At 40.7% G+C, this 15,820-nt stretch overlaps 1 protein-coding gene across 15 annotated transcripts in view; it reads left to right on the plus strand.

The window, feature by feature from the left end:
• elavl4 (ELAV like neuron-specific RNA binding protein 4) overlaps positions 1-11,421 on the plus strand; it is an 84,549-nt gene extending 73,128 nt beyond the window's left edge. For 13 of the 15 annotated variants that reach the window (XM_037115629.1, XM_037115636.1, XM_037115630.1 and 10 more), the window contains 2 exons: positions 3,735-3,773; positions 6,705-11,421. In XM_037115629.1, the coding sequence (XP_036971524.1) occupies positions 3,735-3,773; positions 6,705-7,032 (367 nt within the window). In that variant the 3' untranslated portion in view covers positions 7,033-11,421. The remainder of the gene's footprint in view (positions 1-3,734; positions 3,774-6,704) is intronic. The other 2 variants (XM_037115624.1, XM_037115625.1) reach the window with 1 other exon arrangement.
• The last annotated feature ends 4,399 nt before the right edge of the window (positions 11,422-15,820 follow it).

Consider the following 15,820-nt stretch of genomic DNA (forward strand, 5'->3'; position numbering starts at 1 on the left):
AATTTTCCCTCTGAGGCCTGGGCAAAAACATGGATTTGGATTTTTATAAATACTTATCAAGCAAAAGAGATGCAAGTAGAAGCCAGGATTCAGCATTATAGGTTCAGATTGATACAACGAACCATAATGTTGGAGTGCATCTCTGTAGTTTGACTCACTTTAAAGGCATTGCAGATATAAATATACATTTGCTTGACTTGCAAGACATAAGCTACTGTTTTAAATACTGTATAAGTCTCTGCAGTAGAAGCTGAAGTTATTTAAAAGCAACTAATGTCTCAGCAAATTAAATCAAAGAATTTATGTAAGGGCAGAAAAAGGGGAAAAAGCTTTTTTGCCCAGGTCCGCGAGCTATCACCAACATCATATACAGTACTGGCTAACATACTGTATATATGGCATCCAACCTGGTCATTTCCTGTCACTCACTAATGACACAAGCAATCCTTTCTCAAATTGAAATACCATACCCACAGATGGTGAGGTCTCTGAGGTCACCCTCACCCGCAAAAAAACAAGGTAGAAACAGGTGATCATATCACATTTTGCTCCATCATCCAGTCCAACGAGAATGTTTCATAATCGGATACAGAGCATGTGCTTATACAATTTCCTCTCTCTTTCAATAACACTAAGCCGGTCGTGCTGTTTACTTACCATCAAAGTCAGAGCTTGGAAGGTATTTTTCTTCTGGAGCGGCTTCCCCGGTGTGACACCTGAGCGATGTAGCGTGGCTGTGTGTCTGTGATACGCCAAGCCAATTTACAGGCTCTGCAGGAGAGCTGTCGCTTCTCATCACAACTCACAACCACAGGACACTACTTCCTCACTGTGTCCCTGTGCTCCTGCTCTCTGCACCCGAGCCCTCCACTAAAACCTCGACACTTTAGAAGTTGGAAATGTGCTCCCTTTCCCTTTTTCAGAAAAGGGTAGTGTTCATTCAACCCTGATCTATTGTTTGTTCTCTTTATCTGATGAAAAAACAAAATATAAAGATATACACGTTATGCTATGTTTCATAGTTGAACACATTTAATGAACTTAAAATAACAAAGCAAAAGAGATGTAGTCCGAAACAAAATGAAATGTGAAAAAGTGCTGAAAATAAAATCTGTTAGTGATTGTCCTGCTTGTTTAACACACCTAGCAGTTTGTGCTGCTGCTATACGTAAAGTAAAAAGAAAATAAATTAGTCCAAGCAAAATACAGAACAATCCTGCCGCAGTTATAATTACATCTGTACTGTGTGACTCAATCACGTGGGCCTGCTGTTAACACAACTTAATGTACAACGTGCTTGTATGGTTCCTCTCCAAGACGGCAAACATAATCGACTCAAGCACAATACAGCGAGTCCTAGATCCCGGCTCGTTTCCGATCCTCTGTCGTTAACTAATGGTACTAATTAGCAAATTAGCCCTATTATATCCAGGGCAGGAGCCAATTTTAATTGAAAAGATTTTTTGTTTCAAAAAAGAAAAGAAAAAAAAACGCCCATTCCTCCATTAACATGTATTGAGAGAAAGCACAAAAGCCCTATTGTTTATATCGAGCTTGGAGAGGCAGTGTGAAAAGCTGGCGGAGTGTTTGCGTGGTGAGCGTGCATCAGTGTGCATTCGTACATGTGTATGAGAGAGAGAGAGAGAGAGAGAAAGACAGAGAGAGAGTGAGAGAGAGAGAGAGAGAGAGAGTGTTTGCAGCAGGTTGTTTTGTTGTGGCCCAACGGCCCGGCGGCCAGCAGATGTCTTCGTGCTCCGCGGGCCTGGAGCGCCTCTCCTCAGAGCATCCTTTCCAATTGACTAATTTACCCACAAAGCAGCCTGCTTGTTCCCTCCCCACGTAATGGGCTAATTACTGCTTTAATGACTCCGTATATCCTTTCCTCTGCCTTTTTTTCCCTTTGTTTTAGGGCTGCTTCCAGACTTCTTATACAGCATAGAGTACTATAATGCAAACACACTTTGAATCCAGATAATAAGTCAGCCTGCAAAGTACTCAAAACGTTTATGTAAAATGTAAAATGGCTATGTTAATTAACTCAGCTGTGGGGATTTAAACGTGAGTGCTTATCACAACATGGCTTATTTTTAAAACATTTGAATGCATCTTTAATTTAAATTAAAAACAAAAAAACCATCAGCATGACAAACTTATGTGCCAGTATTAGAATAATATTTTAAAACACAACTTATTACTCTTCTTACTCTCTTCAATATCTATAAGGTACTTAGCTACAATTACCTGGCATCCTGGTGTTAAATTGTCCCTGATTAGTAGACTACTGATCTGTTGTCTCTAACATGCAATATAAATTCAATTAAAAATCACCAATATAATTTGTATTGTGATTATTATTAACTAAGTCCTTTATTATAAGCCTTTTAAAACCTAATTGCTTTCTTAATTGCAATCAAATGATAATGAAGTTGTGCGGTAAGAAAACAATAATGTGAATGAATGGTTACCTGGATTCTTTTTGTGATAAAAACAATACGATTTTAATGCTTACTTGAAGGTTTTGTGAAGCAGTTTTGTTGCAAGAGCGCAACCGTTTGTTGCCTGAAAGAGAAAAGAGAGAAACAACCCTGATAGTCGAGTCAAAGTCAGAGAGTTTGTAGTGTTTTCAAGAGGAACAGGGCGTCACTGGCCAGCTGTTGCTCAATAAGCCGTGGCCCCTGTCCATTAGGCCAGAGGAGTTAATAAGACATGAGACAGGCCAGACCCAAGTGAGGAATGAAGGTCATTGAGTCACCAAGCAGACTGCATCTAGCCAAGACGGCCAGCATTTCATACTGCCCACAGACACACACACACACTTACACACAAATTGCAGTTTACCCTGGCTTACTGCAATGGCTGTAGCTCACGGGGCTCAACTTATTATGAAACGTGAACATTTCCCAAAAAACTAACCCCTTTTGGACTAACATTCAGCCACTCCATCCGACCTGTTAGCACTTAACAGGTTGACCCCAAGCCATAAAAACAGACATTCACACATTTCATGGCTAGTTTAATGTTCAGTTGTGTGTTTTGTTTTTGTTTTTGTTTTTTTGTTGGTCCGACTCATAGAGAACATACTCAATCATCATCACCTCTCCGCTCACCATTATTCAAATGCCAAACCATTACACTGACAGAACTCTGGATCATTTTGTTTCCCCGTCATTTCAGGTGTTGTCTCAATGGAGGCAAGACAAATTAAAGGCCACAGTTTATTTTTTTTAAAAATCTTTAAGTGAAATATCAGTGTGGCAGCATGAATTGTATGGATACCTACATGCAATTTCCTGCACGTAAAATCAGTCATTTGTGTAGCACTATGGCAAGACTAGCATCCTCGTATGCGCCCGCCCTGCTGCCACCCGTGCTCCCTATGTGTCTATAATCCTGAACTGTGACCTGTAGACTTGTATAACAACTAAACGGCCGCACCTACAGTAATGTCAATGTGCCTGCACCACCTCCGCTCTGACATTCGCCAGCGCGGGGCCATGAAGTAGCACAGTGGCCGACCGAGCAAATGCCGACCAAAAAGATGGTACTGTAGCTTCATTAACTGATGATAGCATTTAGTGGTGGGGCTCCTCAGTGTAATGGGCCAACTATAGATGGGTTTGTTTGTTCTTGAGTGAGGAGGACCATGCAGTTCCTACAGGGACTTAACATTAGTTCCATTGAGTGAGTCGACCATCTGCCCACCATTAACCCCAGAACCCTCCTTCTCTTTACAGGCTGGACAATTTGCTTAATATGGCCTATGGCGTAAAGAGGTAATTAAAAACTTCACCCAATGCCAGATGTCCATGTTGACTCAATGATTTTTCAATATCCTTTTTTCTTCTGTTCTTTCCTTTAGTTTATGTTTCCTTGTATTTTTGCAGTCACTTTTCAATTCACAATTCGTTCAAGGTCAACTGCATCTTTGGTTCTTTGATTTGTTTGTTTTTTTCCTCGTAAGCTTGAGTTGGTTTTCAAACCCTACCAACCAGTTAAGGTGTGTGGGGAAAAAAATACAAAAAAAAAAAAAAAACAGAAAACAATCAGTCTTTGTTTTCAGTGGTGATGAATTTGCTTTGTTTTGATTATGACAAGTGCTGGTGTTGTTTGGATTGTTTTGGGTTGTTTCTGTGTACTGAATGGATTTTGTTCTCTGGTGTAAAACTCCTAATTTCTAGGTGTGTTTTTTTCTACCGGATTCAGGTTCTCCGGCCTTGTCGCTCTGCAGCTGTAGCTTGGAAACAGCAAATTTTGATTCTGACTTTGATTTATTTAGCTATGTCCTCACACCTTTGGATAAAACCTTTGTATGCCCACTATTGCCCATATAAAAAATCCATTATGTGATAAATTTCCATTTGTACAGTGGAAGCCCCAACAAAATGATACATTGCTTTCATTTCTTGGCAGTAGTAGCTGAGATTAGATAGTGTTGAGCAAGGACATTGGATGAGGCTGGATGAACCTGGATCCCTGCTGGAAACAGGAAATGCTGTTTCACTGCAGACAGCTCCAGCTTTGCTCGGCACTGCTCTGCTCGAATTCCTTCCTTTCGCCTCCATGTTTCATTTTGCTTTCTCGCTACCATAGGTGTTACATAACCCCGAGCAGCAGCCACTGTGGTGATAGATGTTTTATGTGCTGAGGGTGGCATCTTGCATGTTGCAAGCACAGAGGACACCATCAGAAGTCATCTTAGCAACTCAGAGAGAAAGTTTTAGCTCGAGAGAAACACACACTTAGCTCAGTGCCCTCGCTCTGAGTCTTTACATCATTTTCGAAAGGTGAATTAGTGTCTATTTTAGCCATCCTTATTACTTAACGTATCAACTCAGAAGTGCTTTTCAGTGATCTGAGGTAATTATTTGAGAGGAGACAGAAAAAATGGCGTTGAGAGCTGGAGATGGTTGGCTTTAGAGAGGACAGAATAGATATCTGGTCCGCTACACTGTTGCTATGCAACCCCTGGTCTCGTCTGTAACACTGGTTACTGTTCGGTCCCACTCTGGTGGGTACGCTTGCAAGCACGTCTACATGCATGCACACAGTAACACACATGCACATACAGGCACGCTCATCCTCACAGTGGTAGCTAGCCTCCAAAACCGTCACAGTACTGACACAAACCTCGGCTTTTGCATACAAATCACCACCAAGTTGTTGTTTTTCTTCGAGCTCAGCAGGAGAGGCCTTAAGGCAGCCAAGCATGTCAGACAAGGCCTTGACGCGATGAGGCCTGTTACGATTCCGTCTCCTTAATGCTGGGGAAAATATCCTATCGTCTCAACAAGACATTGAGGCCATGTAGAAATATGAGTCAAAGGATTTGGAGCCTATTATAATACAGTTTGCTGCTGCAGCCACCCCATGGTGATCAGGAAAATTCCTTTGTATCGCAATCATAAACATTTATAGTAGTACTTCATCTTGTCTTAATCTTACAGATAGATAGATACCAAAATGATCTGTTTATCTTGTGTTAGTACAGCACATTCAATCAAAAAAGTCACTAATCAATGCGGAGAGCCCTCACCGCTGATAAGCCAACCCTCTGAGGCACTTGTATTAGCGTCCACAATGGCCAGCAGCAAACCCTGCATGACCAAAGTCATGCAGGAAGGTCGTAGTGATTGCCGGCCATGTATAGTCGCTGGAGAGAGACGGTGGGGGCCCTGAGCAGCAAGCAGCGCTATCGATCAGTGCCACGAGCTGGAATAGAACAGAATAGAACACCCTGCCGACTGCGGGAGGAGTGGGAGGAATACACTTTGTACCTTAATGCCAGTGGGCTGTAAAGTGCTTCCATTTTCCATTTAGTTTGCTCCCTCTTCCCTCCCTCCCTTTCCTTAAGAAAGCAGCGTACTCAGAGACAGCTGCAGCAAAGCGGAAATCTCAATTAAAGCACACCCAATAATGCCTATAGTCGTTTCTTGGAGAGAGGTGGCATAAGAAATGAACCTTTTTGTCTCATTTACCTTTTATTTAAAAGTGGGGATGTTTTTTTTTTCCTCGGTTCCCTTTCCTTTGAGCGGAAAGGCAATTAAGTGAAGTCAACTGAGGATTCAAATCTCTTGCATCACAAGAAAAAGGAGAAGATTATGAGGCGAATGAGAACAGATTTAGCAGGCTGGTGCATGATCTTTGATGGATTTCTAGCAACGGTTTAATTCAACAACTTCCTGCAATTTAGCTCCTAAAGGAGGCACTCAAGGACACAAAGAGAGAACCTTCGTCTGCATCTCCTTCAGCAGAATATAGCCCAGCACGCAGCGCTGTCGTCACTGCTGACAGGAGGCCTTTCAGAAGTGAGGAGCTCAGGGAGAATCTAGTCGTAGCTCTGCAGAGACACACAAAGTCGCGCATTTAGACTAAGACATACATGCACATACAGTAAACATACACAGATCATCGCCAGACCGCTGAACCTTAAACATTTAATAGATTAAGTTTCATGCTTGTTGTTTAATATGGCGGTAGACAGTAGTGTATCATTCAGTTGAGTATTCAGATTTGGAAGGAGGATTCTGTTTGAAAATCTGACACTCAAAAGTGAGATGGAGATAGGTTTTTCACCGGTCTATGGCCATTTCATGCACAATAGGTCCAGACATTGAGTTTCACCATATGCCTTCATCTGTTCAATTAAAACACTCCTCTCTCCCTCCCCTTCTTTCTCCTCTCCCTCCATCTGCCTCTCCTCTTAGGTTCTCCCCAATCACCATCGACAGCATGACCAGCCTGGTCGGCATGAACATCCCCGGGCACACGGGCACTGGCTGGTGCATCTTCGTGTACAACCTGTCCCCGGATTCAGACGAGAGCGTGCTCTGGCAGCTGTTCGGGCCCTTCGGCGCGGTCAACAACGTCAAGGTGATCCGTGACTTCAACACCAACAAGTGCAAAGGCTTCGGCTTCGTCACCATGACGAATTACGACGAGGCAGCCATGGCCATCGCCAGTCTCAACGGCTACAGGTTGGGCGACCGCGTCTTGCAAGTCTCCTTCAAGACTAACAAGACACACAAGTCCTGAACTTTAACATGTAGAAGCAGTTGCCCCGCGACTTTGTCTGCTCCAAAATTGCCCCCGACCTCCCCCCCTCCCCTCCACCTCCACCCGTCCCTTAGCCCCTTCAGTCACTACCACTACCACCCTACTACAGCCATCCAACACAGCAAACTCCAACCGGAACACAAAGCAACCGACAAACCATCAAACAAATTGAACTAGAAATGGCTTATATTATAACTTTGGACCTATAAGCCAATGTTGCCTAAGTATTACAAAAATGAAATGATGAAAATGTTCATGAGTTTTTGGAAGCTCTGTGATAATGCAGGCTTCTCTTTGTTGTATATTCTTTCTGTTTGTTGTGGTTGTTCAAATGATTTTTTCTCTTCTGTGTAAACAGTAGCAAATCCCTGTATCCCCTTATTTCAGAGAAGAGAATGTCCTTTTTAGATTGAAACCTTTTCTCTGTCTTGATTCAGGATTTGTTTTTCTTTTGTAAATCCGGATCCACTGTCGTTAGTATTATATACCTCCCTGTCGGTGAAAGGGAGGGGGCTCTTTTTTAAATTGGTGAACCATTCATTCATTTTTAGTGTGTATTAAAAACTTCCCCTTATCAATTACAGACGGGATTCCACGATCCCAGTAACTCTGATGTAGAAAAAAAAAGAATTTCTAACATTGTTTTTGTTTTGTATCGCAAACAAAACATAACGTCTTTCCTCACAGGGGTTCAGGGAGATGGGGCGAGGGAGGGGATGGGTTAGCTTTCCTGACGACACGTTCAGTAATTTAAGAAAAAAAAAAAAATAACACTGTTGCCAAAGAGAAGATCTCTTTGCTTGGAAAAAAATGCGTTTAGAAAAAGATAAAAATAAAGAGAAAGAAGATCTATTTTTATAAATGATAATTAAAATAATAATTATTGAAGAATTTTTACAAGAATCTGGATTTGAAAAAAGAGAAAAATATTTTGACTGGCTAACTAGGGGGGGCCGGGGCGGGAGGGAGGGGGCACCACCTTGTCTTGTCGTTCTGCCGTGGTACTTTATAGGATCAAAGGTTGTTTGATTTTTTGGGGACTCCAAGTTGGCAGTGATTTTGTAGATGGAAGGTTTTGTGAAAAAAGGGATGCAAACTGAGGCAGGTGATTTTGGTAATTTTTCACATATGTACTAGTGCGTAATTATTCAACAGCGATACCCAAAAGGGAAGGGAGTGGGGTCTTTCTAAGGCCTAACCATCCTTATAGTCCAGAGCCCAAAGCAAGAAGACCCTTTGTCCACTTGTTTTCCTGTTTTTGTCATCAGTCAATATGGGATATCAGTAAATAGATATATACACATCTATCCATTTAGAGAGCATACTATACATTATCTATATCATTTTCTTCGCTCTGCGTTTGTGAACTTACATTTGAAAAGAACTTCCTTTTAGCGATCAACAGTAGGTGCTATACTACATTATTCACATATCTTAAATATCCAAGTTTGTTGTTCTATGTGTTGTTTAAAGAAAAAAATACTTCGATGTTGGCATTGACTTGAGCTGCTGTTCTTTGTTTAATATTTGTTTATTGTTGGCCCAAAATATCTGGTGAGACTATTTCTTTGCCGAATAACCAGATAAATGAAACTTGGGCCTTGTAAGAATCACTGAACAAAACTTTCATTTAGTATTTTTAATTTTCTTTTTTAAATTTCTTTTTGGTTTGGCTTGCTGACTTTTAGGTTACTTGCTGAGCGTGAAACGTTTGTCAAAACTAAATGATGATTAGCTAGTTCCGTTAGTCTAGATATTTGTTTCCTTAAAAAGGATCTATGACAACTGTGTCTTTATTTGCTGTGTACAAATAGATGATATATATATACATATATAGTCTACATTTGTTTTACAATATCTACTGTACTATATGAGTTGTCACTGTTCTTTTGTTTGAGCTTGTCCTTTTCATATGACAACTTATTATGAAGTGGTGGTTCAGTTACTTAGAAAAACTTGTGAGGAAACTGTTCAATTGTTGTCATGTTGCTTGTGGAGAAAAAAAAAGATTTGGATTAACTTTCAGTTAGCTACCGCGGCAAAAAGAAACCGAACAAAAATCTTAGAATATAACTGTATTTGTTTAGCAGTTGATTTACTTATCTATTTTTTAAAACTATTTATTTTTTATTTATTTGTATTTATTATATATTTATTAATTGATTAATTTATCTGTGTATTTATGTATTTATTTGTTTCATTGTCTGTGTATTTGCGTGATTCTGGTACAGGGAGGGGGCGTTTCTGAGCAAAAGGGAACAAAGCGACTAGTGGAGAGGCTCTGCCAGTAGTCCACTGCACTGAGAGAAACTTTTAGTACGTTTGTGCTTTGTACCAATATATCAAAATTACAATATAAAAAAATCTAAAAGTCAAGAAAACTGAAAAAAATGTCTGGAGGGTTGGGGGACGCTCTTCCCTTATTACTAGAAACAGTTACTCGCTATGCATAACCTAGTTAATAGTTAAATTTGCTATTGCTTTTTTCTTGTCTTGTTAAAATGAAATCTTTAGATCTTTTTCAATAAAGTTTAGTCTTAATAGAATGTTATAAACAGTCGTTCTGGTTCAATATAACCTGTGATAAGTTTGTGTAGTTCTAAAAAGCCACTCCGTCCACACCCTCCCTCCACTTACTACCGCTTTGTGATGAAACCTTATGCAAAAATGTGGGTCTGAAAGCATAGTTTTCAGTTTTCAGTAAAAACATTTTATATAACATTCAGCTCTTGGAGGCTTGGGCAGATACATTTTAAAAGGAGCAAATGCCCATTGTTGTTTGAGGGTCATTCATTGCACTGGACTAAATCGGTCAAAATCACTTAAGAGTCAAAACTTATTTTTAAAAAAAAAAAAATATTCATCATGTTTTCAAATGACATACCAACAAATCTTTAAAAATGAGAAATTGTTACCATTGCACACCAACTGTTATTTAAAGCAGTTGTTGCTATACTTAAGAAGTACTCTGGAGGTATGAAAAGGGATTGTACCGATTCTATATTTTATATACTCTAATATGATATATATTATATATTTTGAAAGGTGAAAGGTAAGGGAATGGTTCCAGAAGTATAAATATACGGAATTGGATTTTTTCTTTTTTTTTGTTTGTTGTGAAGACTTGAAAACATGAAGGAGGTGTGTGGAGAGCATTTTAAACACTCAGACGCATGCTCGCATAAGTACATCCTTCTCTCTCACACCTCAGTCATCTGACGGGCCGGGTCATCTTATATCATCATTACTATCCAGTCATCATCTGCGCCATCCAATCACATAGTTTTCTAACGTCATAACGGCAACAAACCAACCAACTCATCCACCCACCCGCCAACAAAAACCAGACCCCTTCATGCTCCCCGCCGCCGTTGGGAGCTTGAATTATGCAACGACCCCAGTAGAATGTTGTTCTGATGTGTGAACTAATTTCCTACACTGTATGACTTTTGAACTCTTACGATGCGTGCCTGTGTTCCGCCTAGACCCTGTGTGCACGTGTGGGAGTGTGCGTGCGCGCATGTGTGCATGTTCGTATGCATGTTCCTTTATGTAATTTGTGTGCGTGTTGTGCGTTTGTCCTCATATGTTTGTTAGCGTGGAGTGCATCGAAACGTGCGTATGTACAGTATAAACATATGTTCAGTGTTTGTGATTACGTGTGTGTGATTGTAGCGCACACATATACAGACGTGTATGTGTGTCTTCCCTTGAGTGCATGTGCGCGCACCCGTGTGCCAGAGGTTGCCTGTGCGGTTTGTTTTGAAGTGAAAGTGTGTGTGTGTGTGTGTGTGAAAGTGTGTGTGCATGTCAGGGTGTTTGAAACATGGGGCTGCGTCACCTCGCTCTATGCCCAACCCCTATGGCTCACACCATCCCCTGTAGCGCCTTATAGTGGCAGCCTGCCAGTAGGAACAACGCAGCCAGTAGTGGAGGAGGGAAGGTGAACAGAGGAACTAGGCTCTTCTTGTCAGTTTTCATTTTTCCTCCTGAGACGTGTTTGTTTACTATCTGAAAAATCTATAAACGAAATCTTTAAAGACAAAAAAGACGAAAAAATGTTCACAGGGCCCCATGGCCGCGGCTCTCTCTACTCTCTCCTGCTTATGTTATTACTTAACAATTATCAATGATGATTATTATGATTATTATTGCTATTATTCTTAGTATTCTTATTCTTATTATTAATCCAATTACTGCGATGAATGACTTCATGTTATCCTTGCTAGTTTAGGTCATTTCTGAAACTGGAAACAAAAATAAAAATCTTGCTGTAAATGTTTGTTTTTTCTTTTTCATAAAACTGTTGTGTTTGAATTATTTGTACTTTTGAATGTTGGGACAATAAAATGAGGTGTTAAGAGCTTGGATGTTTCTTGTCGTGATGGATGAAACATTCGGATATTTCACGTTTTGTGCGCTACATATATAAGGGACGTGAGTTTAGTGCTGCTCTGAGCGATATGTTTTAGGTTTCAGAGGTTTCCCACTGCTCGCTGCTAGAGCAGATTGCTATCTGCAGGAACAGGTTGTCTAACAGGAAGTTAGACAAAACGTCAGTAAGGTATAATAGACCTCTAAACATCTAAATGTTTAGATGTTGTTAATAAAAACTGTGCCTTATATCTTGTGAATAATTGTAGAACAATTTTACACTGTAAAATCTGACAAAGTAGAGCTGTAAAAATGTTTTAGCTCATTTGGTTAAATATAATATATTATCTATTTAACTAGGTCATTCTGAGTTGATCTGTTTGCTGACTTTTTAAAAGTAAAGTCAGCTTTAAAAATGTTAAGTTTAATCGATCAGCCAACCAATCAGATTTAAAATTGACTGCATTTTGAGTGATTCATTAATCACCCAAGTCATGTATCAAGGAGAAAATCCTGATATTTACTTGTTCTTATGTAATTTGATGGTTTTTTTTATAATCGAAAATTGTTCAAAGAGAAACTATACTCTCGCACGCCTGGATCGACAAGATCCTGGGAGAAGACAAAGGATCGCACACTGATCCTGTTCACTTGCAGTCAGGAAAATGATGATGTTTGTGTACTGAGCTTTTTTTTTTTCAAAATGTTATTGCAATTGAAGATGACGGTGCCCAAAACTTGTCCCTTCTCATAGAAAGTGTGAAGGACTTATTTTAATTATTTCAGGCCATCTTAAAACAATCAATCAATCCAAAAATGATCAACATTTTAATCAAAAAACATCATTACGTAGATAATAGTTGCAGTAATTGTATATCGGTCCCATATCTGTCTCTCAGCATTGAGGCAAGAAGTCGAATTAGTCACACGAGATGACAGCTAACTGCGGCAGTAAATCACAGGTTTAATCTGCGTTAACTGTGACCTTTCGGCTACTGAGGGACAGTCACGACCACGAGGCGGTGACACTGCAGACATTAAACGCAGTGCTGATCTGCGGGGCACCTATAGGAGCAGAGAGGAGTCAGGTGTGGCTGCGGTGTGAGATGACACTGCCCCCTGCATTTTCACCACGCTGCCTCTCTCGGGTGGAGATATCTGCGTGCTTTCTTCTCATTCCTGATGTTAGAAACTTTATCAGTGAGCCAACAAAAAAAAAAAAGGAAACCTGAATCAAAGAGAGTAAGAGAAAAGCCTGGGAGGACAGAGAACTGCTCGCTGCCGCAGACCACATCTGTTCACCAGTAACAACGTTCTCAGCGTACTCTGTAATGTCCAGTGATGTGAGCCCGGCTTTACGCCTTTATAATCAGAATCACACCAGAGAGCATTACAGCGGCTGTGGAGGAGATGATGGCTGTTAGACGGTGATGTGTCTAGCCACTCTTGTCTTTCCTCTCCCGTTGTTAGCAGCTTAATGATCCTCCACTCCCATCAAGGCCGAAGTAGGTCGGGAGGACACGAGCCAGCGTGTGCTCTCACATCTCCTTTGAAGCAGCTCGTCGGGAGCTGAAAGGCGTCGCTAGTAGTTCAATAAAGAACTGCTGATGATTTCAACTTGTGAGGGGTGTTTTCTGTTTTACTCCGCTGTGACTCAGACGTGGATGAAACAAAAACGCGGGCGTGAAAATCACTAAAAATATCCGAGGCAAACACGGCGTTTTCATTCCAAAGGAAGTGAAAGTGCTCTCGTTCACGGAGAGCTGTTGGGTTTAATATGGCTCACTTCTCACCACAGTCTGTCACCAGGTGCAACCATATGATACTGCCTCTCAGTTTCTATATAAACCACTTTTCATCTGCCTGGGTGAGAGCTGATCACACTCACTCCATGGTGTGAATGTCAGCATCCTGCCGCGCCGCGATGTAGAAGGCAGTTCTGCCAAATGACGAGCACGAGCTTCCCAGTCGGAAGCGTATTATTTCATAAGGAGCTACTTGTCTTTGACAAATCTTCCGTAGTCAAATGTGTGCGGTGGGGGAGCTGTTGTTGCCCTCTAGCTCTCCTTGGTACACACTCTGACATTAATGGGATACCTCTCCTCACCCCTTTGTCCACTTTAGAGATTTCACGGCGCCTAATCAAAAGACTCTCAGCCTCACTGCATGTTATTTATTAAGTGAGCTGCATTCAGATGAGCGCGCGGTCCACTTCATTTTCTGCTCCGGCATTAACACACTGATCAGACTGATTGGTTTAATTATCGAGTTGGGTTTTATGGGTTATGTTGCCGTGTACAACGTGCACTGTTTATTCGAGTTGGTCTTGGAAGCCGACTCCTGTTGTGCTCTATCTTCTCCTGATTACTGCGATTGTCTAGACGTCTAGATTACAGCGACTTACTTTTTCCCTCTTTGCCTAGTTTTATCATCGCCGTCAGCAAAACACATTTCCACTCAAGTTTCGGAACCCTTGAAATGGAAAACTTTCATATGAAGAACAAGGTCACAGATGAACTTACAGGCTTAATATAGTGAAATTTACAATAACTGTCATAGATTTCTTCAGATGCATTTACTGAGTTTCCATGTGATTTCAACATGCCACATCATCTCTGCCAGTTTTTATAGAGAGTCTCAGCAGAACATCTGATCTCCAGTCAGGTAAACACCTGAAACATTCTTGCACTAACTGAAAAGCTCATCACAGTCCTGTGCACCTCCCACTCTGTAAGACACTGTTTCTCTCTAAATTTCCTGTGGTACTGAATGAATCAGCAGTAAAATGAACAAAAACTACCCTGTTACGGAACCTGATGGGATACACAAATTGGACTGAATGACTGAATGTTACTGTGCTGTGAACATTGTTTTCCTCAGGAAATTGTTTTAGCAGACGTGGAACTGATGCATCTTGTCTTGTGATTGATGTAGTGAGTGCCTCAACAGTAACCGAGCATATACAAATGATAGGGCAACACTTTATAATAACCATCATTAAGAAGTGGTAGATTTATAGCTAATCCAACTTCAGTTGAAAGTAAAATATATGAGACTTAAATTTTGACACATTAACTAAAATTAACTAAAGTCACCAGAATATCATCCATGTCACACAGATGTCTACCGAGCTAACAAGAGCAACAGCTAGCAGCCGTTAGCGGTTGCTCTGCTAATATGTGGCCCCCTTTTTGGTTGAATTATGAATCCTACAGGTTTTGTTGCGTATTGCACCTTTGATAGTTATTTTACTGTTAACTAACAATTAAATGTTTTTTTTTAACCCATTAGGTTATTGCAAAGGTCTATAAATATCAGTTGCAACTTTATCATGATTGATAAATTATACAGAAATGATTTACCATTTACTAAATGTTATACACATCAGATGACTGTGTATGGATTGTGCGATTAGACAATTGCTTAGTAAATGGTTTATAAAGCATTTCATTTTTTGTTTATGGATATGGAAATTTCTACCTTTAAAGGGAAAATATTTCTGTAACAGTCATTTGAAAACACCAGGGTTGTAATATAACGCTGGGTTTTAATCAATTCTTGCTACATTGTAGAAAAATGAAACAAATTGTCAGGTGTCACAATGCCGTTTCTGTTTGCTGTGACAATGGAATACAGTGTTAATGAAGTGATACATTTGAAGCTGACATTTCATGAAGCGTTCTTTATCAAACATGTATAGGTGCTGTCATATGTAACTCGGCTCACGCAGCCCTCCCTGGAAGCCTTTTCGCATCTTCCTTACTTTGAAAGCCTTCTCCGCTTGAGACTCTAAAATAACCACTCTTGACTGGAACTCTTGATATCCATCATCCAGCTGAAAAGTTAGAATGTAAAAAACATTCAACCAACAACCACTTTAACAAGGAAGAAAGAAGGACATGGGCAACAGCGATCATGACTTCTCCCTACCCAAGGATCAACTAACTGTAAATCACAATTTCCTACTTCACACTAGGAATCTGGCAGATTGAGATTGACTCTCTCAGTTTAACAAGGACTGTTCGACGTAAGTTGTGTGAACAACAATGGCACATACAGTGCTGGTATTTCCCAGGATAGCGTGTGACACTCACAAGCGCCTAATAAAGCATTGGATCCCACTCAGGAAGTTTCACTCCCTGAGGGCTCCGCTTGCAATCTGCTCCCCTGTGAAGTCTCTTAATTTCAATGCAACATTTCCAGCACTGTAGGATCGTACTGTTCTTGCTCAGGGGCAGCATTCGCTCGAACACACAATCTGTCTCCATGTCGAGATGTACGTCACGGGATCATGGCAATGCGTGACTCACGTCGCAATGCTATATTGAGGTGCTTATACATGACTGACCAGAGTGGGAACCAAATGCAGAATTTACTGGAGCACACCAGAGTG

Source organism: Acanthopagrus latus, chromosome 11, assembly GCF_904848185.1.
Source record: "Acanthopagrus latus isolate v.2019 chromosome 11, fAcaLat1.1, whole genome shotgun sequence".
NCBI classification, from domain to species: domain Eukaryota; kingdom Metazoa; phylum Chordata; class Actinopteri; order Spariformes; family Sparidae; genus Acanthopagrus; species Acanthopagrus latus.